At 35.8% G+C, this 23,249-nt stretch overlaps 1 protein-coding gene across 1 annotated transcript in view; it reads left to right on the forward strand.

Annotated features, from left to right (window-relative positions):
- The first annotated feature begins 248 nt into the window (after window positions 1-248).
- Window positions 249-23,249, forward strand: part of GCC2 (GRIP and coiled-coil domain containing 2) — a 35,345-nt gene continuing 12,344 nt past the window's right edge. The window contains exons 1-20 of the mRNA XM_058185534.1: window positions 249-440; window positions 3,154-3,216; window positions 4,724-4,808; window positions 5,093-5,160; window positions 6,639-6,743; window positions 7,778-10,255; window positions 10,988-11,048; window positions 11,657-11,757; window positions 13,263-13,361; window positions 13,896-14,015; window positions 14,578-14,742; window positions 14,823-14,927; window positions 15,488-15,650; window positions 16,640-16,740; window positions 16,841-16,918; window positions 17,715-17,852; window positions 20,272-20,387; window positions 21,512-21,688; window positions 21,939-22,156; window positions 22,615-22,809. Coding sequence (XP_058041517.1) covers window positions 435-440; window positions 3,154-3,216; window positions 4,724-4,808; window positions 5,093-5,160; window positions 6,639-6,743; window positions 7,778-10,255; window positions 10,988-11,048; window positions 11,657-11,757; window positions 13,263-13,361; window positions 13,896-14,015; window positions 14,578-14,742; window positions 14,823-14,927; window positions 15,488-15,650; window positions 16,640-16,740; window positions 16,841-16,918; window positions 17,715-17,852; window positions 20,272-20,387; window positions 21,512-21,688; window positions 21,939-22,156; window positions 22,615-22,809 — 4,642 coding nt within the window. The 5' untranslated portion in view covers window positions 249-434. The remainder of the gene's footprint in view (window positions 441-3,153; window positions 3,217-4,723; window positions 4,809-5,092; window positions 5,161-6,638; window positions 6,744-7,777; window positions 10,256-10,987; window positions 11,049-11,656; window positions 11,758-13,262; window positions 13,362-13,895; window positions 14,016-14,577; window positions 14,743-14,822; window positions 14,928-15,487; window positions 15,651-16,639; window positions 16,741-16,840; window positions 16,919-17,714; window positions 17,853-20,271; window positions 20,388-21,511; window positions 21,689-21,938; window positions 22,157-22,614; window positions 22,810-23,249) is intronic.

Here is a 23,249-nt window from a genome sequence, read left to right on the forward strand (position 1 = left end):
CGGGGATATACGCCGCAGCAGCAAAAGAACTATCTTTAACTGTGAACATGTCAGAGAAGGCAGGCGAAGGCCAATGCCTGCTGTACTGAGTGAAACTAGAAACAGGTAAGGAAGCCTGTCCGTTACCATGGCAATCGGAGGCCCGAAAATTCGAAACTTGGCAAGCGCTTAAAGTTATAACGGTAGATCCGGGCGACCAGAATCAGGCGACCGCTAGGGGGCCACAGAGCGCTCGCAGAACACTCCCTGCTACCATCTGGCGGCCACTTGGATGTTTCCGGCCCTCGCTCGAACTCAGCTTGGGCCGCGCTCGCGGCTGTTTGGCTGACGTCAGCGGAGGGCGCGCGGACGAACGGTGACGAAGGCGGAAGCGGCTCAAGGGCTGGCGTGGAGGCGACCTCCGCTTCCCCACCTCAGCCGGAATCAGCGCTGCCATGGAGGTAACCGGCCGGGGGGAAAGGAGGGCGTGGGGCGCCGCCTGGGGAGCTGGAGCTGCCCAGTTTCGCTCGCCTGCGAGCCGCGGAGGCTCGGCTTTTCCGGTTCGCTTTCTCTCCGGCTGTAAAAGGGCCTCCGTCCCCGCCGTTAGTGGGTGGCCCCGTTTTTCTCGGTGAAGGGGCGATAAAAATGCCTCTGGGTGGTGCTCGGAGGTGGATCGATATTCTTCTGTACTGGACCGAGGGGAACCCGGGGGAGTCCCCAGCTCTGTCCGCTTTTCACAAGTGCTCTGGAAACGCCGCCAAAGTGATTCACCCGAGAGGCGTGAATCTTTCTAAGCAGCCCGGAACGGGGTCCGAGTTGTGCGTGTGTTGCATTGTGGATGGTGCTGAACCGTCTTTGAGCCTGCTAGCTTTGCCTTTAGCAGCAACCTGTGAAGGCAGCCCCAACAAGTGAAGCTTTCCTGGTTCAGACCGAGAGCAAAGAGGACGCAGGGCTTAAGAAGAAGCAACAAAAGAGCTATTTCGGTTGCAACCAAAACTTTACCGAAGTTGCTTATAGGTTGGGCTTTCTCACTTCCTTCAGATATATAGTTAAAAAAACCCCAAACAAGTTATTGAAATGTGGCCACGGTCTGTTGTTTGCTTTTGGTTTCATGTGTTGAGTGAACTCGTTGTGGTTTGTTCAGCGAACTGGTTTAGTGTAATGTACTATAAGCCCGCTCTGGTGTTTTGTTTTTTCCTTCTTCAAATAATGAACTCCAGATAGTACAATCAAACAGCACCTTGCAATTATCCTTCATTTTTTTCTTTAAGTAATAGATTTGTGGAAAGGAAAGCCGGTAATGCATTCCAGTAAATATGATAACGTCTGGACTCTTCCCCCATCACCCCACTAAATGAAGCAGTGTCGGGGCTTATTAAAAGGATAATCGGGACCTCCAAAAATAGTTTCAGCCGTTGTAATGTGCTCTAAATGCTGAATATAATTTCCTCTGTACTTCCAACAGTTTGTTGACTGTCTTTGCAAACTTCTAAGCTTTTGTGTGTCTGTGTATTGCATTGAAACAAGACCAATTTTTAAAAATCGGATATCCTCAGATTTGGTCCTGATGTCTCCTGATTTTTTTGGGTTAGAAAAAGGTATTCATAATTTGACAAAAATACAAGCAAAGATAATTCTAAATGTCATAGGGAGAAAGTTGAGCTAAACTTCTTGGCCATACCTACAAGTAATAAATCCCAGAAATACGTTGGTTTATTAGTAAGCTGCAAGATAGTGTCCTGAGCTACATGTTTTCTACCAGAAGGTGGTGCTGAGAGACTGATGTTTTTATTCTGTAGGAGTCTTTTAAGATTTGCTTTTATTTTTCAGTGTTTTAAAATTAATATAAAGTCATCAAGAGCTTTTACAATGAGATGCCAAGGTTTTCAAATATCACCCAGTTATGTATGCACTATAGTATATCCTGGCATACCACGACAGGAATGAGTTTAGTGTACCCTATTACAATTTGTCATAGTTACAAAAAGAGTTTAAATCCCCTTGCCCAATTTTTTTTATTAACTTGCCGTATAATCTACCATGTTTCCCCGAAAATAAAACCCTGTCTTATATTTTTTTTAACCCCGAAATAAGTGCTTGGCCTTATTGCCATGCACTCAAAAGCCTGATTATTATCACGGGATGTCTTATTTTGGGGGAAACAGGGTAGGTGTGACAACTCTGATCAATGTTAACTATGGCCCAAATTGTTAGCCCAAATTCAAATTGTGGGTTATGAAACTGGCTTGCCGTAATTTAAGAGAACAGAAGAAAAATGGATATTTTCTCCTCATAGCTATCCCAGAGAAAGAAGAGAAGAGGCCCATATGAGCCTAGGTATAATGTTTTGTATTGTAATACACTTTTGTTTCTCACAATATCCAAATACAGTTTTCTTCTTTTTACCAAATCCATAGGAGGTGATTAGTTTCTTAACTGAACCTTAGTATATACAGTTTGCAATTTTTTTTTCCAGAGGTAAATTATGCACAGTAGAACTTTGTAGTGTTTTTGAGAAAATGTGGAAAAGGTGCTTTTGCAGTATGTTAGCGCATAAATGCAGCACATGCTATCTTTTTCTGAGATTACAAGGCTGCTGTAGAAGCCTGCAAATAGATCTAATCCACGAAAGGAATTTTGTGCCTTCAACTTAACCTTAACTCCTGATGACCTCATGGAGTCAGTACAGTTTTCTTGGCAACATTTTTAAAAGTAGTTTTGCCACTGAGAGAGAATGACTAGATTCTACCTTCTGCGTAAGGTATCTAGCCTCCTGGTTTTTAGCCTGATGGCCCAATCACTGTATCAGACTGGCCCGCAATGCCCTTCCCTTCTGTCATTAAAGCAGAAATCTTGCAATAGCAAGAAAAAGACACACCTACTTTAATAAATACAAATAGATCCTGTATTCACCTCTTCCTAGTAAAATCCAAAGTATTACATAACTTTAACAAGTACCACTGAATATTTTGGGGTAAATATAATGCAGAATTGCTAAGATCCCTTTCTGTAATTTTAAAATGTTAATTATTCGTTTAACTGGTTTATTAATGGAATTATTTAAATGCTATTTCTTTTTGTAAACTGCTTTTTTGAATAAGTATATATTATAGTTATAGTAATAAACTTTGATATTTCATGCTTTTTTCATTATAAAACTTTATTTCTGCTTAGCTGCAAGATAGTGAACAAGAAATGGCAGCTTCTCCTCCTACAGCCACATCAGGGAAGTCAAAGGTATATTTCTACAAACTTTTCTGATCTTTATAATAGAGTTGGAAGTCACCATCAGTGTGATCTGGATGAATGTTGCTCAACTTCACTAACTTTAAAATATATGGATTTCAACCTGCTGGCTGTAGAAGTCTAATAATTAAAGTCAATTCAAAATTGCTGAGAATAAGGAACACTAATCTAGATTGCTACCACCCCCCCACTCTGGATTCAGTGGATGACTATCTAGCCTCTGCTTAAAAACCTCTAATGAAGGAGAACTTATCATTTCATATCAGACCCTATATCACTGGCTAATAGCTTATCACAGTCTGGAAATTTGTCCTGATGTCTAATCAGAACCTGCTCCTTTGTAGTTTTAGCTAGTTGGACCTAACCTCTGTGGCAATCAACAATAAATTTGCTCTCTCTTCTGCATGACAAGCCTTCAGATTTTTTAAAAGACTGCTATCATCTATTAGTTGTTTTTTTTGTAAGCTAAACATACCCAAATTCTTTGAACATTATTACAAGGCTTTATTTTATTATATTAACAAACCCCCACTAATCCCCTGACTCTCCTCTGTTTTGTCACTGAGATGCCCAGAATGAGATATAGTACTCCAAGAGGTCTAATTTAATAAATTGGTTCATTTTCAAATGTAAATATTAGCTTTGTTTTAAATGTAAATACAGAGTCATTGTCATTGTTTATTTTTTTTTTTATTTGGCAAGGAACAATATATATATATTTTACCGAAACATCTTCCAATCATACCAGGAAAAGTAATTTTTATGCAGTAGTCTGATTAAAATAAAATACAGTGTTTACAATGTTCAGATATTCTTTTTAAACTTCCTTCTATGTGTAATTGGGTTAGCAAATCAAAGAATTATAAATGTCTGAAGATAGTTATATTTAAGTCTTTAAATAAATCTTAAATTTTAACCAACTTGATAAACTGCAGAAATTTCAGTTGGAAATCAGTGTTGTCCAATTATTCTGGTAGTATATTATTCTTCAGTCTGTAAGATCAAAACCCTCAAAGGATTTCTTTTCTGGATCAGGAATTTTGTTACTGAAACTTTTAATACCCCTTCAATATCATCTGTTGTAATGACTTGGAACCTGAAGATTTTATTCTACTAGACCCATAGCGGTATTTATGGAGCTCTTCAAGCTCTCTTGCTTTATTTAATTGGTCAAAGTAATATTTTGAAACATATCACGGAGAAATATGCAGGTCTATTGTAATTTTGGAAGACGCAAGTGCTTTAAGTATTATTGTTCTGAAAAGTTGATCTCATTTTGCAGGTCTATTGGAACTAAATGTGTTTTACAGTGATATTAAATCAAAAAGATTACATCATATATTACAATGTTTTCTTATGGATCCTGAAGTGAACAGCCATCTGCAGTAATATATTGGTTGAAGAGCAGAACCGAATGTTATGTTCTATATGATTATCAGTATGATTAAATAAAATTTTAATATTCATCCATTTTAATTTGCATTTATGGGTTTTGCAGCTGGACACATTAACAAGAGAAGATCTTATCAAATTTGCAAAAAAGCAAATGATGCTTTTACAGAAAGTAAAATCCAGATCTACAGGTATCTATACGGAAACTTATTTAAACTTATTTAAAAGCCATATAGCAGGATACTCTGGAGAAATTTAGCCAATATTTCCTCTATATTCCCCACCCCCTGATTTGCATTAGCATCCATGATGTGAAGCTTCCTTGGAAGAACTAGAAATATCAGTCTAACTCAGACATGTTCCTGTTAATAATGCTGAACTCTACAGGTTAAATAGATTATATTTTGGATTGTGTAAAAATAAGATACAAATATAACAAGATATTGATTCATACTCAAATAATAATTTTCCCTAGAATTAGAAAAAGAAATTGAGAAACTAAAAACAACACCTGTGGCTGGAGGAACAGATGATATTATTCAGGTATGAATCCATAATAATGCATAACAGATGGTGCAATAATGTTTAATTCCCAAGAAATTCATTGTTTGGTCCAGTGGGAATGATAATGGCTTGTTATATAGCTCACATTGCTCTTTATGTCTTTTGCATCATTTACCTAGAGATAAAATACAGACTGCTGATTGATTATGAATAACTTTTAATTGAATTTCACTTAATGTGGATTGCTTTTTAGCTGCTTCTGTGCTCTATTTTAGAATTAAATACTGTTTATGATAGCTTCATGTCTGGCATAAAAATGTATTTTTTTTTTAAAAAAGTAAAATTGAAATAGTGAAAGGAATTGTTAGCTTTAATTACTCAACTCACCATACAACTAGTAAGAAGGTGTTACCTACTCTAAGATATAATGGCAACTTTGGAATGAAATACTATATTATAATTTAATACTACATGTAAAAACCTAGGCTCATATTCATCTTCCTCTCCCCTCTTCATTGTACCTACAAAGAGCTGTTTTCCATTTTCTTTTAAACTCAGTTCAGTTTTGCATTCAAACTCTAATTGTTGCTTGTATCCTTACGATTTATACTGATATTGTTTCCTGATTGCTTAATTGTAGCCTCTGACTATCATTAAGTGTTGTAAGTGTTATACCTTGATGAAGGTATCTTTTATGTATACTGAGAGCATATCCACCAAGACAAATTCCTTGTGTGTCCAATCACACTTGGCCAATAAAAAATTCTATTCTATTCGAAAATGAAAAAGGTTTACTAAAACATGGATTTAATTAACCATGGTTTGCTTGGCTCATATTGTCTGCAGTTTAAGGCTCAGGTAGGATTAAAAATTGCACTAATTGAAAAATACAAGTGAAACTTTTTAACCATAGTCTCCTAATAGGGCTAACCATAAAAATATTTATAAGTACCAGTACTTTTATCATCCCTTTTATTTTGCCTTTTCTCTCCTAAGTTAATGTGATAGAGTAGGCCTGATATTTATTGATGAACAAAGTTTACTCTATATTTTGGGATTAATGATGAATACCTTCTATAACTAAAATTGACTGTAGGATGTGTGTTGATAAATTGTGTTTTTGTTAATTTTTTCACTGTAATGGTAATGACAGAGTTATTTTCCTTCCCCTGTTAAGATATCATTTATTTATGAAGAATGTCTACAAATGAATTTCACTGAAATATCATTGATATAATTAATATGGAAACAAATATTTCTGAATAACTTTCACATAAGAGAACCATGATGAATAACTTCCTTCCCACCCCCTCAAACCTCTGGATGTTATGCCAAAACAAGCAATAATTCCAGGAGATGAGGGCGGTTCTAGTATTGTGTCTGGCAAAGAAAAAAAAAGAATTTAGAGAAAATGCTGTGTGTGTGTGTGTGTGTGTGTGTGTGTGTATTTAATAAAGTTAAATGTGTCTCTCCTTTTGAAAGATAATTATAAGTTTTTTCTCTCTTCTCAAAACTAGGCACTTACAGAGAAACTGAATGTGGTTCTTTTGGAAAAAGCAGAAGCCCAGCAGCAGTGTGTAGCTCTGAAAAAAGACAATGTGAAAAAGCAGCAAGAAGCAGAGGTATTCCATAAGATGATTTGATAGGAAATTGTTGACATTAAAATATAGTTTATTAAATAGATTTGAGTCACAGAAAACTCTTTCATTTAAGTTTTTGGCTCCGAATTCTGGTTAATATGCACTGCCCAATTCTCTTTTGCAAACAGGCAAGTGCTAATGCTAGGAATGAACCCCACAAGAGTGTAAAATCTGTGTATAGGTCACTGTTTCTCAATCTTGACAATTTAGGATGTGTGGACTTCAATTCCCAGAATTCCCCAGCCAGCCATTCTCCTGATGACCAGGGAATTCTGGGAATTGAAGTCCACATCTTAATGTTATCAAGATTGGGAAACTACATTCTTTCAGATGGGTTTTCCAATTCTGAAATGTGGGTCACCAGTGTGCCATTGTAAGATTTGCAAATTTTAGTGTGAGAAAAAGTATTTTATTGACACAGAAAAGTAAAGCCAAACACTAATGTACAGATATATGTTGACTGAAAATGTTATACTCTACAGATGGGGCATTCAGATATTATAAAAATATAGAAGTTCTAAATTTGTATTGTAAATTCGCATTATTCTTCTACTTCGTTGAACATTTTACTGTTCTCTGATATCTCTGTTTTGGAAAAAATCTGAAATACTTTCAAAAATAATTTAGATATAATTTGATACTCAGTTCTGTTACACATACCAGTATGTCTATCATCTGACATAAAGCTTATTGCTACATAGATTTCACGTTCAGTTTTACAAATGGAATAAATTGGAAAGGAACTAAGTTAATTAAGTTTATATTATTTACGGACTATAGTATATTCCGTTGTATTTAGAAATCCTGTCTCGTTAGATGAGATGTACATTTTTCCCTTATCAGAAAAATCACTGCTCTAAGTTGAGATAAAAGTAGACATCAGTAATAGTACCTCTGTGGATTGCACATGTATATTTCTTGTAAAATCTACTAATCCTTTAATTATTAGTTCTATAAAATAGAACTGATGCTGTTATGATGCTTTATCACATATTTGATTTACTTTTTTTAATTAGGATGCTCTTGCTCAGGAAGAAACATGGCAGAAGAAGTTTGCCCAACTGAATACCTCTCACCAGAAAGAAATTGAAAGCCTTAAAAATGAAGGATTAATTGCACAGTCCAAATATAATGAAATTATAGCCACATTGCAAAAGGAGCTGCATACAGAACTGAAAAAACAAGAACAGCTCACAGAACAGCTTAACGTCCATACAGATGAGCATGATGAAGTTAGAAGACTACAGGAAGAAGTCCAGCAGACAAAGATCACTTACGAAGAGCAGATCTTGAATCTAAAGAAACAGATAGAATTCTCCAATTCATCTAAAGAGGAGGAAATTACCAAACTAAAAAATACTATTGAAAGTAATTCTAGGCAGTATCAAAACAGAATTGATGAATTAGGTGAAGAGCTAGACAAACTGAAGGCCTCTCACCAAGATGAGTTATCAGAGCTACTACAAAAACTTGAAGCCTCTGCTAAAGTATGTGAGGAGGAACAAATTAAAGTAGATAAGCTAAAACTGGATTTGATAGAGCAATACAAGGTAAAAGAGAAAGAGATGCAGGTTGAATTGCAGGCTTGTAAGGAGAAATATGAGCAGGAATTGGAATGCATAAGGCAGACCTTGACTAAAGATGATGAAAATCAAAATGCGTCTAGAAATGCTGAAACAGAACCAGAAATAGTAGAAAAGACTGGGCATATAGAGAAAGCTTTCAAAGAACTGGAATCTCAGCATATTATATTAAGAGATGAATTAACTTATATGAACAATGTTAAAATGAAACTGGAATTGGAAGTACAACATATAAAAGATGAGTATTTTCATGAAAAGGAAGATTTGGAATTCAAAATTAATGAACTGCACCTTGCCAAAGAAGATCATTGTTGTGTAATAGAAAAACTGAAATCAGAGCTCCAGTCGGCAAAAGGATTTTATGAAAAAAACATAAAAGAGAATGGCCTCAAAATGGAGAATTTAATAGAAACACACCAAAAAGAAATATGTGAACTGAAACAAGCTATTACATCGAGCGCAGAGAAAAAAACCCAGTCACTTCTTATTAAAATACAGGACCTTGAAGAACAATGTCAGAGGCATATAGAGGAGAAAGAAGAAGCCATTGCTAGTTATGAGAACTTGCGGGAAACACTGGTAACTTTGCAGACTGAATTGGGGGAATCAGCTGGGAAGATAAGCCGAGAGTTTGAATGTATGAAGCAACAGCAGGCTTCTGATGTTGATGAATTACAGAAAAAGCTTCGAGCTGCTTTCAATGAAAGGGATGTCCTCCGAGAAGAGGTCAATTCTCTCCGTCAACAGGTAGAACAGTTCTCTACCCAAAAAGAGGAGCTAGAAGAGCTCAGGCATAAAATTGGGACACTTCAAGGAGAGAATGACCAACTGCTTTGTTGTCTTGATCAAAAGGAGTCTTTCCTAAAACAAATGGAAGAGAAAGAAAATGAACTTTCCTCGCAGAATAGTAGCTTCCGTGACAAAATGCAAGGTTCAGCTGAGAAAATAGAAAACCTGCAGAAAAAATGCAAAACACAACAAGAAACGGTAATGGCACTTCAGCAAGAAGTTGAAGCTCTCAGCATATGCAACCATCAATTAAAACAACAGGCAGAAGAGTTGGGGGAGAGACTGGAAGGTGTTTCTGGAGAAAAAGAAACAAACCGGGAGAAGCTGATCAAATTTGAACAACAAATGGAAGGCTTTGAACAAGAAAGAACAGGGCTGTTATCTGAAATAGAGGCTCTTAAAAGTGAGAACAACAAATTGAAGGAAGAACAAGATCAAGCAAGGCAGGAGCTAGACCGCTTGTCATCTGAAAAAGGAGACTGGAATCTATCCAAAGATAAAGCAGAGAGCTTAGAAGTGAAGTTACATATGGCCTGTGAAGAAAAAAGCCATTTGATTAAAGTACTTGAGGAAGAAAAGGCCTTTAAATCTCTTGTTGTTAGTCAGCTGCAAAGTCTCCATAAAAAGATGGGCTCCAAATACCCAGATGAAAACAAAGAAGATATTGTTGGCACATTGCAGGCTGCAAATGAATTTTTGGCAGAAATGAAGCAAGAGGAACAAAGTCTGATCTCTCAGAAAAATGAAAATATTAATCTGCGGCAGGAATTGCAGAGAGTTCAGGAAGAAAACGAAGCTCGTTGCACAGAGTTCAGATCTCTGTTGGAGGATTATGAAAAAGAAAAATGTCTCTTGAAGGAGGAATTAGAAGGAGCTTTCTCAGAAAAAGAAGTACTTCAGCTTGACATTCAAGAGTTGAAACATACTGGTGAGAAAATCAGGAAGGAGAACCAAGATCTTCTAGTTCATATTGAAAATATTTCTGAACAATATGCAAATCAAGAAAACAAAATGAAAGAGCAGGAAGAAAAATCAGAAAAAGAACAGAAAAATCTAACCTTAATTTTGGAGCAGAAGGAGACTGAACTGAAAAATATGCAAGCTGAACTTTCTTTGCTAAAGGTTAGGCTTTTATTATTGAAATCTTTAGACCCCAAGACTTAAGTTGGAAAGCCTTGGGGAAGTATATGTAAATAACTTTCCCTCTACTACTCATGTATATAAGAGAATAAGTGCAATGATGTACTTTGTTTGAACTTTCAATGGTTCCTTTTCATCTTAGCAAACAAGATTGTTTTAATCATCTACTTATGACCACAATTAAGCTCAACATTTCTGTTGCTAAATGAAAAATTTGTTGTGAGCTTTGTCTGATTTTACGACCTTTCTTGCCACAGTTGTTAAGTGAATCACTGCAGCTGTTAAATTAGTAACATAGTTGTTAAGTAAATTTAGCTTCCCTATTGACTTGGCTTGTCAGAAGGTCACAAAAAGTGATTGCATGATCCTGGGATACTGCAACCGACATATATGTGTGTGAGTTGCCAGGATTCTGAGTTTTGATTGTGTGTCCATGGGGATGCTGCAATGGTTGTAAGCGTGAAAAATGGTCACAGATCACTTTTTCCAGTGCCTTTAAACAGTCACTAAACAACCTGCCATAAGTTGAAGACTATCTATAAATCTTCCTGCTGGGTTTTTTTTATTGTATAAAAACAAAAAATTGGCCAGTCTGACCATTTTATGTTAAGATTATGATGGAATGTTCTATCTCTAGAATTTGTTTCCTTTCCCTCACCAAGCAACAAGAATCATCTGCTGAAATGCCCTTATTTATTTTTGTTTATAATTCAGGAGTCTGTGGAGAAGTCTTCTGCTGATCACAATCAGCAATTATCAGAAACGGAGAAAATAGGTAATTTGTATGCATTTTGTTTGCTTTCTTTTTAAATCTTTTTGTTTTCTTTTATTTTTGACTGCTCAAAAGAGTTTGTACAGAAATCATTAAATGCTTTTCTAAAGTTTGTTATATGGAGTAATACCCTACCAAAAATTTTGCATCTGCCTTAAATTACAGGCTTTCGATTATAGTTTTAATGCTATAATGCTCTTGAGAACAAATACGCTTAATTGACAAAGCTCTTGCAAAGGATAATTTAAATAACAGTCTTTCAGGCAAATATTGAACATTGATTTTTTCTTTTAAAAAAATTAAGAAGAATTTTGCAGTTTGGCATTTAAGACAGATTGTGATCACTTAAATTTATTTCCATTTGTTGACTGAAAAATTCTACCACACACTTAATATGTTAGATATGCATTATTTGTTGTTGAATTTGGTGCTGCTAAGTAATTGTTGAACCTTAGACCATTTCAAACTGAAGTCCATTGAAATGGTTACTAAACACAGCATACAGTTTAAGTGGTGATACAAATAATGAAATCAATCTTTTTTAATACAGTTATTGACTATAGGAAGATTTTTGCTTTTATGTTTTAAAATATTAATTTGGTTTGCTTTAGTAAATTTGGAACAACAGCTGAAAGAGAAGGAAGAAAAAATGAATAAAATTAAAGCTGTTGCTGTGAAATTGAGGAAAGAACTGGATTCTAGCAGGAAAGAGGTAAGTTGTCAAAAGAAACCTCTGCACTTTCATTCAGTTGAAGAGTTGGTAATGTAATTACATTACACCACAAATTACATTTACATAGTAAATACTTTGGTAATGTTATTACAATATGTTAAAAGTAATGTTAATAATTTTAATTGTAATATATTTTCTGAGTTGTGAGTCTCCCAAAGTCATTTGTTGAAATGAGCAGGTATAGAAATCAAATAATAAATAAATAAACGTCATCCTGACACAATATAAAGTTCCTAAGGTCTGCTTTTATCTTATTGTTTTTAAAGGATAAATGATGAGCTTATCTGAACGTCTGGCCTTAGTTGCTTTGATCACTAAAAACTCTTTTGTTTCTTAATTTACATACATTTATGCATGTGGATTTGGTGGCAAGTTTTCAGTTGATTTTGCAGTAACAGTAGTCTGCATATTCAGTAGAATTTGTTAGAATTATATTTTATCAGTTCTTTATTCTGTTTGAACTGGCTTTGTAAATAAATCTTAAGGACAACTCTACAAAAGTTCTTTTTTAATTTCTAAAATAATTAGAAATTAAATTTCTTCAATTACTTGCTCTCTATTTATTTCAAACATTTTTTTAATTAAAATCAAATCTTTATTACAGTCAAAGACCAGAATAAGGTACATGGAGCATAAAAAGTATTCAAAATACTTTGATGCTGTTTCAAGTCAATAGACGTTCTTGAAAATATGTTCAATCTAGGCGGTCACTGGAATAAGCAGTTTTGCTTCTGAGCTTTCGGAGCAGCGGCCAGCCACCGAAGGCTCATCTTCATGTGGCAGCACCAGCAGCAGATGCCTCCTGGCAGAAGCCCAGGGGAAGGCAGGCAATCCAGATGCACCGCATGGACCATGGGAAAGCCAAGAGTTGGTGGGCTGGAGCAGGTGGGCAGCCACAGGAGGCTCATGTTTGCATCTTTCGGCTTTCCTGCAGTCTGTGGCATGATTGCCTGCCTCCTCCCCTCTGCCTCCACCTGCTGCTTGGACAGGGAATCAGCCAGGCTGATCAGCCTGAAATCGTGTTTCCCTGAAAATAAGCCCTAGTGCTTATTTTAGAGCCCCTCCCCAAAATATAAAATGGGGTCTTATTTTCTGGAAAATGTGTGTGTTTATACACACATACATATATAAATACATATACACACAAATTTTGTTATAGATTTTCCACTTGGAGATTTTCCAAGTGGAAAAGCTAGATGCATTATTTTGGAGGTTTGTTAGCAAGTGTACTGATTATAATTTTAAAATTTTTGAGTGAGAGTCAGAATTTAATGGGCCAAAGATATTCATTGAATAGGACTTTCTTGTATCTTGGGTTCTCCCTAAGTTACAAAAATGTGTCTGTAGAATTGGAAAGCCTTTGAAAGACTGCAGAAGTGCTGTGGGATATTTAAAAGAAAAAGTGGATCAGTAAAAAATACATCCTTCCATTCGGTAGAGCTCATCTTTGCCACTATGATTAACATTTTTTCCCCTGCCTGTAGGTACAGTCCCTTAGAGAAGAGCTGGAATTAATAAAATCAGAAAAAGAGCAACTCTCTTCTTCAGTGGCAGACATCATTCAGGGAGCTGAGAGCTATAAGGTAAAATGTCTTCATCTTTAGCAGGTGTACTTCAGGAACAGGCAGCTGTTCTAATCCTGTATGTGCAAGTAGAATTTTGATAACATATTAAATGCATTTGATAACATAAATGCTGTCCTGGTGTGATACAATCACATACCAGACCTCCATTCATCAGGAAAAAAAGCATAGATGTTCCCCCCAAATGCTATCTCTTCCCACTTTTTATGGGACCCAGAAGTCACTGAGCAACAATCACTCATTCTTCCATTTTGAAACAATGCCAAAGAGGAAGATATACAATTGGAGGCATTTTTAGAAATAAATATGCTGAAGCTGGTGTTTTTCTATGAAGCATGGTAGTGTTCCATCAATATAGTTTTCACACAAGATTACAGAAAATAAAATATAGACTTATTTCCTTTGGGGTAAAAAGTCAATTTGTCTAACATGGTGATGGGGTACAGAAAAAGATGCATTTCCCTTGTACATGTGTAATGCACTGTGGACCTATATCTGTTCCAACAATGTTTTAAATTACATGTGCTTTCCAAGAATCTTTTATTAGAATATGACAAGCAAGCAGAACAACTGGATTTTCAAAAGACTCGAGCTCGTAATTTTGAACGTCAGATTGATGACCTGACCAAGCAGTTGGAGAATTCAGTTCAGCAGGTATTTTTTGGGTAACATATATAATAAATATATTTGCTATTAGTATTTCAAAAGCAGAAGATAAAACTAAAGTGGAAGAAATGGAGAGAGAAATTGGGAAAACAGACTGCTGCTTAAGATTCCAATGTAAGAATAACCTTTGACAATAGATTTCTAATTTTTTAGTCCAGGTCTTTATAGTCACTAGTAAGTAACCAAATGTCTGTGGAAAGCTTATTGAAGTGCTGCACTTGACTGTTCTCATTTTTCTTTGTTTAAGGAGAATTTTCTGTTCTGCCAACAATTTATTTAATATTTTTCATCCTTCCCAAGCAGGCAGTCTTTTTGACAGAACAACAGGAGAGAGAAAGAGAGAATCAAAGAGCGGAAGGCCTTTACATGCTTTTTGCTTTGATGTACGCAATGTTGACCTTAAGCTTTCTCAGCTCTTGATGGAAAATTAGTAGGAAATTAGCTCTTGCTTCAGGCAATGCAAATATTTAAATGTTAAAAGGTTAAAAGTTTCCATATACGGAATGGAATAATGGTTTGTCATCATAATTGTATAACTTCTCTATTTTAGCAAGAACAGTGGCATTCTGCAAATGAAGACCTCTTGACTCGTGTTGAGACTCTTCAGACTAATGTGAAGCTGTTAGAAACCCAACTGCTAGAAATCCAGAAAGCCAAAGCAAAAGTTGATAAGGAACTTGAAGCTGAAAAACTTCTAAAAGAACAAAAAATAAAGGTAAACAGCACAATTAAAAAAGCAAAAAATAAAACAAGTACTTTGATTTTTTGAATTTAGAGCACAAACTATTTTTGCAGGACCATGCTAATTCTGTCAGAGAAGCAGAAGAATTTCAGACATTACTGCAGAAAGAAAAGAAGCAACTTCAGAAAGTTTTGGACGAGCTAGAATTAGCAAAGAAGGTAGATGAGTGGTTTTCTTATTTGCTTGTCATACGTCTATTTAAATATTTGTCATCTTTTGATATTTTTTGGTTTTGATAGTTTCAGAATCCTAACTTTTATTTGAATAATAGCATGTTACAGTATTTTTTGGAGTATAAGATGCAAGTTTTTCTCCCCTAAAAAAATGTGAAAATTTGGGTGCGTCTTATACACCGAATGTAGCCCTGCCCAGGTTTCAGACTGAGGTTTCAGAGGCTGAAAAAAGCCTCTATTCCTCCATTTGAGAGGCTGGAAAAATAGTAAGGCGCAGAGCTCACAACCAACGAACCTGTTGCTAAAGTTCACCTCTGGGAAACAGCTAATTGGGGGTATTCCGGGAGGCAGATCCACCCCCAATCAGCTTTTTTCTTATTTTCCTCCCCAAATATTAAGGTGCATCTTATACTCCGGTATGTCTTATAGTCTGAAAAATACGGTAATTTAGGATATGAGAGAAATAGCTAATGACTTCTAGACAAGGAATAACATTAAAAGTGCATGTTTTAATTTTAAATGATGCTGAATGTTTTAATATACAGGATGCTCACAAAAGCACATTGATGGATATGGAAATAGCTGATTATGAGCGTTTTGTAAAAGAACTTAATCAAAACATTACCGACAAAAGTAGCAGAATTGAAGATCTCAAGCAAGAAATTAAAATACAAAACCAGAAGAAAGAAATTCTACAGGAAGAAATCAGTAAGCAGCTTTTTAGAATTTAAGCTTCCGTTTCTGCCTATAGAAGGATATATATATCAGTTGAAGAAGGCTTTGAATTCCGATTCAAAGTAACGTGCTATAAAACTGGCATATTTTAATACAGTGCAACTCAGTAACCTGTTAACAGATAGGAATATATGCTCCCACAATTATTGTTGCAATGGTTAATATTGTTTAATCAATTAAATGCTTATTAAACAAGCTTTACACCAGTGGTAGTCAACCTGGTCCCTACTGCCTACTAGTGAGCGTTCCAGCTTTCATGGTGGGTGGTAGGGGTTTTGTCTGATACTGAAGCACTTTCCTTTTTTTTTATTTAATTGATTTTTTTAAAAATTTTCATAGCATTATTTAAAAACATTTTCATTAGGTTTTCATAAAATTCCCTGTGACAATTTAAATTTCTGAAAATATACTATTTGTATCACCTGCGCATAAGTTTAACTTACGTTACCTAAGTGAAACTAAATGGCACTATAGTGCGACCGCAAACAAAAGAGCCTCATCCCAGAATAGCTCGTATATCTCCCCCCACACCACCCAGCTGTAACAAACCAAGCAGAGCTGGTAGCCGGCACCTGCCCCCAAACCCAATCCACGATGCGCAGACGACGATACATGGTGCATTACTGTGGAACTGGTGGGCAGTTAGAAAATTTTACTACTAACAGAGATACAAAAGTTGGCGGTAGGTATAAAAAGGTTGACTACCCCTGCTTTACACTAACAATTTTGTTGTTAGAGTTAAAAAACAGATCATTGAATTTTTTTGCAAACTTTTGTCCAAAGATGTGACCTGCTGTTGTAAACTAAAATAAAAAAGTACAAAAAATATTTTTTCAATAAAAAAGAGAGGCTTTACTATCCAAGTAGAATTTGCATAAACTCCTAAGTAGGAAAGTCGTGTTTCATTAAATTTCAGCTGTTTTTCTAAACAAGTCAGCAACAAGGATTACTTTGTTCCTTAGAATCCTTACAGAACTCTGTACAGGAGTATGAGGAAAAGAATGGCAAACTCAAGCAATTACTGGTAAAAACAAAAAAAGAGTTGGCAGACTCAAAGCAAGCAGTAAGTTTGTGTTTTCCACTATTAATTCAGTTTTACTGCCTTCTGACAACAGTATATAATAATGTTTTAATGGTGTTATTATGCATATTTTTTATTTCAGGAAAATGAACTTTTAAGATTTCAGGCATCTCTCAAGGGAGAACTAGAAGCCAATAAGCAACAAATGGAAGATTATAAGGCAAGATCCTTTTTCCCCCTTTCAGATAGTAAAGAAGAGTATTATATCCATATCGATATTGCATCAATATCTGCTTGGAATGTGTGTATCATAACTTCCACTCCTCTTTCAACTCATTGAACAAATTTGAACTGTGTGAATATGTTTTGTTTCATTACCAGGAATGCTGTGGATAGTGCACTGGCTATAAAATTTATTTTCATTCTGGGAACTGTAACTCAGATAGTCAGGGAAATTTTCCCACATTTAGCTAAAGATGAATTGCCCCAAATATAAGGAGGACCCCTGAACTGGGCCGGGATCCATGTGGAATTCCTGGGCCTAAAAGCATGAGGCAGTTCCTGAATTACATAGGAATTCCTTTCCAACTGCCGCCATTTTGTACATGCATCAATATGACAGTCTCCATTTTATGTTAAAAGCAATAGCAGACATTTTTGCATCCTTTTGTGATGTACATGTCAAAATCTACATCATTTGGGGACTTTTCCTGTGCTGTATAGGAAAAGTAGCCTCTCGGTCATTCTTTTGTCAATTTGATTTGCTTACTTGGAGGCAGCACTTCATGGCTTTGCCAATCTTGAGTTTTATTTGATTAAACTTCTTTTGCCACAACAGTGTGTCACAAGTCACTTCTCATGAAATGTGCAGATATATAAATTTGATTAATCAATTAATAAATAAATTAGTTTGCAATTCAAAACAATGAATATTAGTATAGTATTTAGTATTTAGTATTGGCCTTAAAATCAGAGTAAATGAGAATTATTCTATTGAAATAAATGTACTTTTGCAGATTCAGCTGTCGGAACTTACTTCCGAAAAACATAAAATTCAGGAACATCTGCGGACTTCACTAGAGCAGCATCAGCGGGTTTTGAGTACTTATCAGCAGAAAGTAGCTGCTCTCCAAGAAGAATGTAATGCAGCAAAGGTATTTCAAGCCAACTTAGTCTGGTTGCCTCTTTAACAATTCCTCTGCAAACAATTCAGTAGAGAGCTTAGACCAGGGCTGTCAAACTCCCAGGCAGGATGCATCACGCATTGGCCACGCCCACTCCTGATACGTCACGTGACGCCATCGTGACAACGTGAGTTGACACCACTGGCTTAGACAGTAAGAGAGATGACCTCAATGTAGATGTGCTGTTACTTAGACAAAAGGAGCTGAAAGCAGTAAGTCCAGAGCATTCGGAAGCCACTTATGCAGAGGCCTCCCTGATTCACTGGAGTATAAGGTGAGGGAGGAGGCACAGCACAGTTAGACTTGCAAGGTTCTGTTAATACAGGTGGTGCTCGACTTAACAACAGTTGATTTAGTGACTGTTCAAAGTTATAATGGCACCGAAAAAAGTGACTTATGACCATTTTTTACACTTCGGACCACTGCAGCATCCCCATGGTACTATGATCTAAATTTGGCCACCTGGCCACTGAATCATTTATGATGGTTGCAGTGTCCTGGAATCACGTGATCACCTTTTGCAACCTTCTTATAAGCAAAGTCAGTGGGGAAACAGGTTCACTTAACTTGTTACTTACTTAACAATTACAGTGATTCACTTAACAACTGTAGCAAAAAAGCTGATAACGGGGCAAATTCACTTAACAAATATTTCATTTGGGAACACAAATATTGGGCTGAATTATGGTCATAAGTCGAGGACTGCCTACATAGCCAATCTCAGTAAAAGTAGTTTTGGCCTCCTTATAGATTTTCTAGTCTGGCCTACCAGGTGGGATTGACATTAGTTGTTCACGGTTTCCATTCTGTCATTTGGACCATTCATAATGTTTAACACCTGGTACTGAAGATCTCAGAAATAGATTCCATGCAATAGATGCCACGAAGGCAGCTTTGAGGAGTGTATATTAAAAGGCAGTAGAAGAGTTAAAACATGGTCAGCATGATATATTGTTTTCAATAAATATTCATCACCTGTGCCTGTTACGACTAGGCTGATTGATGCACTATTTATCTCTTACACCCACTATTATAGGCATTTGGTATATTTTCCTACATATCATAACTCTTCTCCAAAGGCTACATACACAAGGAGTGATTTTCATTTGCTTGTAAGGCACTTAAACGGAGTATGGCACTGTAAAAAGCCATGTATATGTATGTTTTGAGCAGAAATTACCAAGGTTTGATTCATAAGACTGTATTAAAAGGTGGCTTATAAATATTCACCTTAAAAATGGCTTTTAAATATTCACCTTTTGTGGGGACTGATTTAAAAAGAAACAATTTACATTTTCAGTAGCTTCTTCGTACTTGATATTGGTAGTTGGACAAGTATAGGCTGTATTTACTAAAGGCTATTTTGGAAAGCAGATGGAAAATATGCTAAAATATTTGTACTATGGGAGACCTGTTTGAATAATCTGTGGAGTGCACTAGGCTAAAAGATAGATACTCTGTTTATAGCATAGTGTTCTCGTGCGCAATGTGCAATTTCCAATCTTGTTTGCTTTTGCAAAATTGAATGACTAGAATGTAATTATAACTAGGCTTTTGATGGATGTAGCTTTAGAAAGAGACTGGTTTATGTCTTGATGTGTCATGTCAAAATAAGAATTTCTAAAATTGTGCTAGCTTGCATAGTAATTGTCCTGTGAAGCAGCTGGGTATACTTTGGTTACAAATAACATTGTACATATTCTATCATTTATGGTGTATGGGGAGGGTGTGAAATAACATTGGTATTCATTTTGAAAGAAAAAAAATTCTGCTATTCCAATAAAATTAGGCATATATTCATTACATTCAAACAGTTTATCTTATGAAGGTGGAGAAAGAGAATTAATTTGTCTGTAGTGAATAAGTGGTTACTTAGCTATTTATATAGAAAATATAGGTAGTTCTTGACATGATGGCAACTGGACCTGGAATTTCTGTTACTAAGTGATGCAGTCATAAAGCAGTAAGTCAAGGAGGATGGTCAGGGAGGATGCAAGGGAGATGCATGAGACGCACAGTGAAGTTCAACAAGGATGTGAGTGGGTGTGTGGGAGGTGCAATTCAGGTCAGGCAGGGTATGTGGGGAGCCAATGTGAGTCAGGTAGAGTGTGTGGGGGAGGGAGGAGTGCCAACTCAGAGATGCTGGCAATCTTTCCTACTAGCTTCCCATTGACTGTTTGGTTGGTAATCAGAGTGCTGCAGCCAGTCATAAGTAGGAACCAGTTGGCAAGCAGCCAGATAATGATCAGGTGATCTTGGAGTTGCTGGTATGGGCAGATCTCCAAAGACTAATCATAGCCACCATCTTAGCTTTGAATGGTCACTGAACAAATGATCATAGATCAAGGACAACCTGTAGTTAGTTTCATTTTATCACGTCTCATTGCAGGAAGAACATTCTACTGTAACCTCTGAATTTGAAAACTACAAAGTCCGTGTTCATAATGTATTAAAACAGAAGAATAAATCTTCACAATCTGAAACTGATGTGACCAAACAAGAAAGGTAAGCTTTATATGTAATGGGTTGAATTTTGCTTTTAATCACATTTTTAGTTCCTGGCTCAAGAATCTTCTTTGAAGATAGAAGAGTGATAATCTGGAATCTGCTATTTTGTATAAAGTCTGGATAATTTCTGTTCTGATTTTTTAAGCAGAGAATATTTAATTAGTTAGCTATTTTACCTTTAAAATTGGCTGAATGAGCTAATACGCTAAAGAACTGGTTAGCTCTTCCTCTTGTTCTTTTTTCAAGAAAGAAATATAAGATTATTTAATCTTTCTTTTCTATTCTGTGAAAATCTCACCACAACTAAAGTCACATCTAAAAAAACAACATAAAGCAATCCTAGTAGTTGACCTAAGTTTGTATTTTATGTGAAATATGTCATTTTAGTGTGTTCCAGATCCTACAGATTCTTTTTCAAGAAAACATATTAAACCATAAAAGCTACAATTCAGTCTATATCCATAAATTCATATAATATCCATATAATTGGACAGCAATGCATTAAGTTCCAAAGGATCCACTTGTCCAAGAGGTGGGAATCAAAAATCCCCATTACCTAAATCAGTTTTCTTAACCTTAGCAACTTTAGATATGTGAACTTCAACTCCCAGAATTGAATGCCATGAGAATGCCAGCATGCCATGAGAAACATTGATCTAAATGTTCACTAGAATAATAATAGCAGAAAGTTTCATTCCATGTACATTTCATGGAGTATACATCCTTGCGAATATGTTTTAGAAAACTCAAATCCATTTATTATTTCTTTTACTATTATTTTACAATTATGTTATGCAATGATACTAATCAAACCACATTGATCCCATGATAATATTCAATAAAATGCAGAATAAGCTGTTTTAAAGGCCTGAAAATAAACAAATAAATAAATAATATTGAATGTATATGCCACCTGACGGTGTAAATAAAATGCCTTGAAACATTTAACGTGCAACACTTTTAAGATCTTCAGAATGACCCAATTCCAACTTGAGAGAAGATTTTTCATGAAACTTCCTGTTCAAAATTCAAATTGCTCATCTCTATGTTAATAACTTGTAACTTTTTAAAGAAGCAAGTTATACATTTTCTAATGTTTTGTGAACTTTCTTTTCTTTTAGAGAACATATGGAAAAAGTAATAGAACAGCTGAAGATTAAATTGCAAGAGACACAACATAATTTACAAACGAACGTGGTAGACCTTCAGACTTTGCAGTCCGAACATGACGCATTGCTGGACAGGCACAATAAGATTCTTCAAGAGACCGTAGCAAAGGAAGCAGAACTCCGAGAAAAGTAAGTTTCTTTAGGATATATTTTTTATTCTTGGCTTACTATTAGCCATGATTTCTTTTTAATGTGTCCAAATATTTTCTTCATTGATAATCGTTAGATCTAAAAATCAATATAATGGTTGTATCTCTTAATAAAGTAATCTGTTTATAGAAATGGTCAGCAGTGGTACTATAGCTACTCCTACCTCTTAGTACCAGGTATTTGTTACTTTTTCTAATATTGAAATTTGGGTGGATGGGATATTTTACAGGCTTTGCACAATACAATCTGAAAATGTGGTAATAAAGTCAGAACATGCACAGACTGTGAGCCAGCTGACAGCCCAGAATGAAGCTCTTCGGAATAGCTTCCGGGATCAAATCAGACATCTACAAGAGGAGCACAGAAAGACAGTGGAAACATTACAACAGCAGCTGTCTAAAGTTGAAACCCAGCTTTTTCAACTCCAAAGTGAACCAAGCACCAAAAGTAAGCAGTGATCCATTTTTCATTGAGGGGGGAAGAATGAAAATCCAAACAAGGCTATCTAATCCACTATACTCAAATGCCTAAATTTAAATCAAGATTATTCTCTTGGTAAGTTACATGCATTTAAATAAATGATTTTAAGGTGAAATTTAATTTTTGTCACTAAATCAAGTAACTTATTTTATTATGGTCTGGGAAGATTCAGCTGAAAACAGTTTAGTTCAGGTAGCAAAGTTAGAGGCATCTGAAAGAGTAATTTACTGTGTATAATTGATAATATAATGCAATGGCTTCATTTGCAATAAAAATGAATAGTGATTGATTTTCTTAAAATATTTTGGAGCAGCTCTGTGGTAAGTAACTTGGTGTTTTTGATGCTGTTTTATTATATAATTTTATAATGCTCTTGTAATTCTCAACTAATAGCCTCAATTATTTTCTGTTCATTTGCTTTTCAGATTCTGCGCCTTCCACTCTACCAACCAAAAGTTTGCGAGAAAGAAGGAACACTGACCTTCCTCTTCTTGATGTGCATGCTGTAACTAGAGAAGAAGGTGAAGGAATGGAAACCACGGACACAGAATCTGTATCTTCTGCCAGTACCTATGTACCATCCTTAGAACAGCTTCTCAATACGCCAGAAATGAAATTTGGTAAGATGGCCATACAGTGGGGCATGGGAGGTTAGAGTTTGTTTCTAACATATTACCAGAATCATTCATTTGGAATACGTTATAGCTCAGCAACAAATTAAATATAATATACTATGCATTTAAAATATAACCAGTAGATAAATTATTATGAGATACGGATAGGAGTAATGGCTACTCTGCCCCGAATCATTAGGTTACATATTACTATGGAAATAACCTTGTTTACAGTTCTCCATGGATGTTCAACTGCTTCCTTTGCTGGGCTGTTTTTTGAATTTTGGAAAACGGCCTTGGCCTGGCTATTTTTGTCAAAATAACCTTTCATTATGCAAGTTCCTTCATCAACCTTGGATTGGAGGTCTTTTGCATTGCCCATTACAGCAGTGTTTCCCAATCTTAACCATTTTAAGGGGTGTGGACATCAACTTCCAAGTATTCTG

This window comes from Ahaetulla prasina, chromosome 5 (genome assembly GCF_028640845.1).
Source record: "Ahaetulla prasina isolate Xishuangbanna chromosome 5, ASM2864084v1, whole genome shotgun sequence".
NCBI classification, from domain to species: Eukaryota; Metazoa; Chordata; class Lepidosauria; order Squamata; family Colubridae; genus Ahaetulla; species Ahaetulla prasina.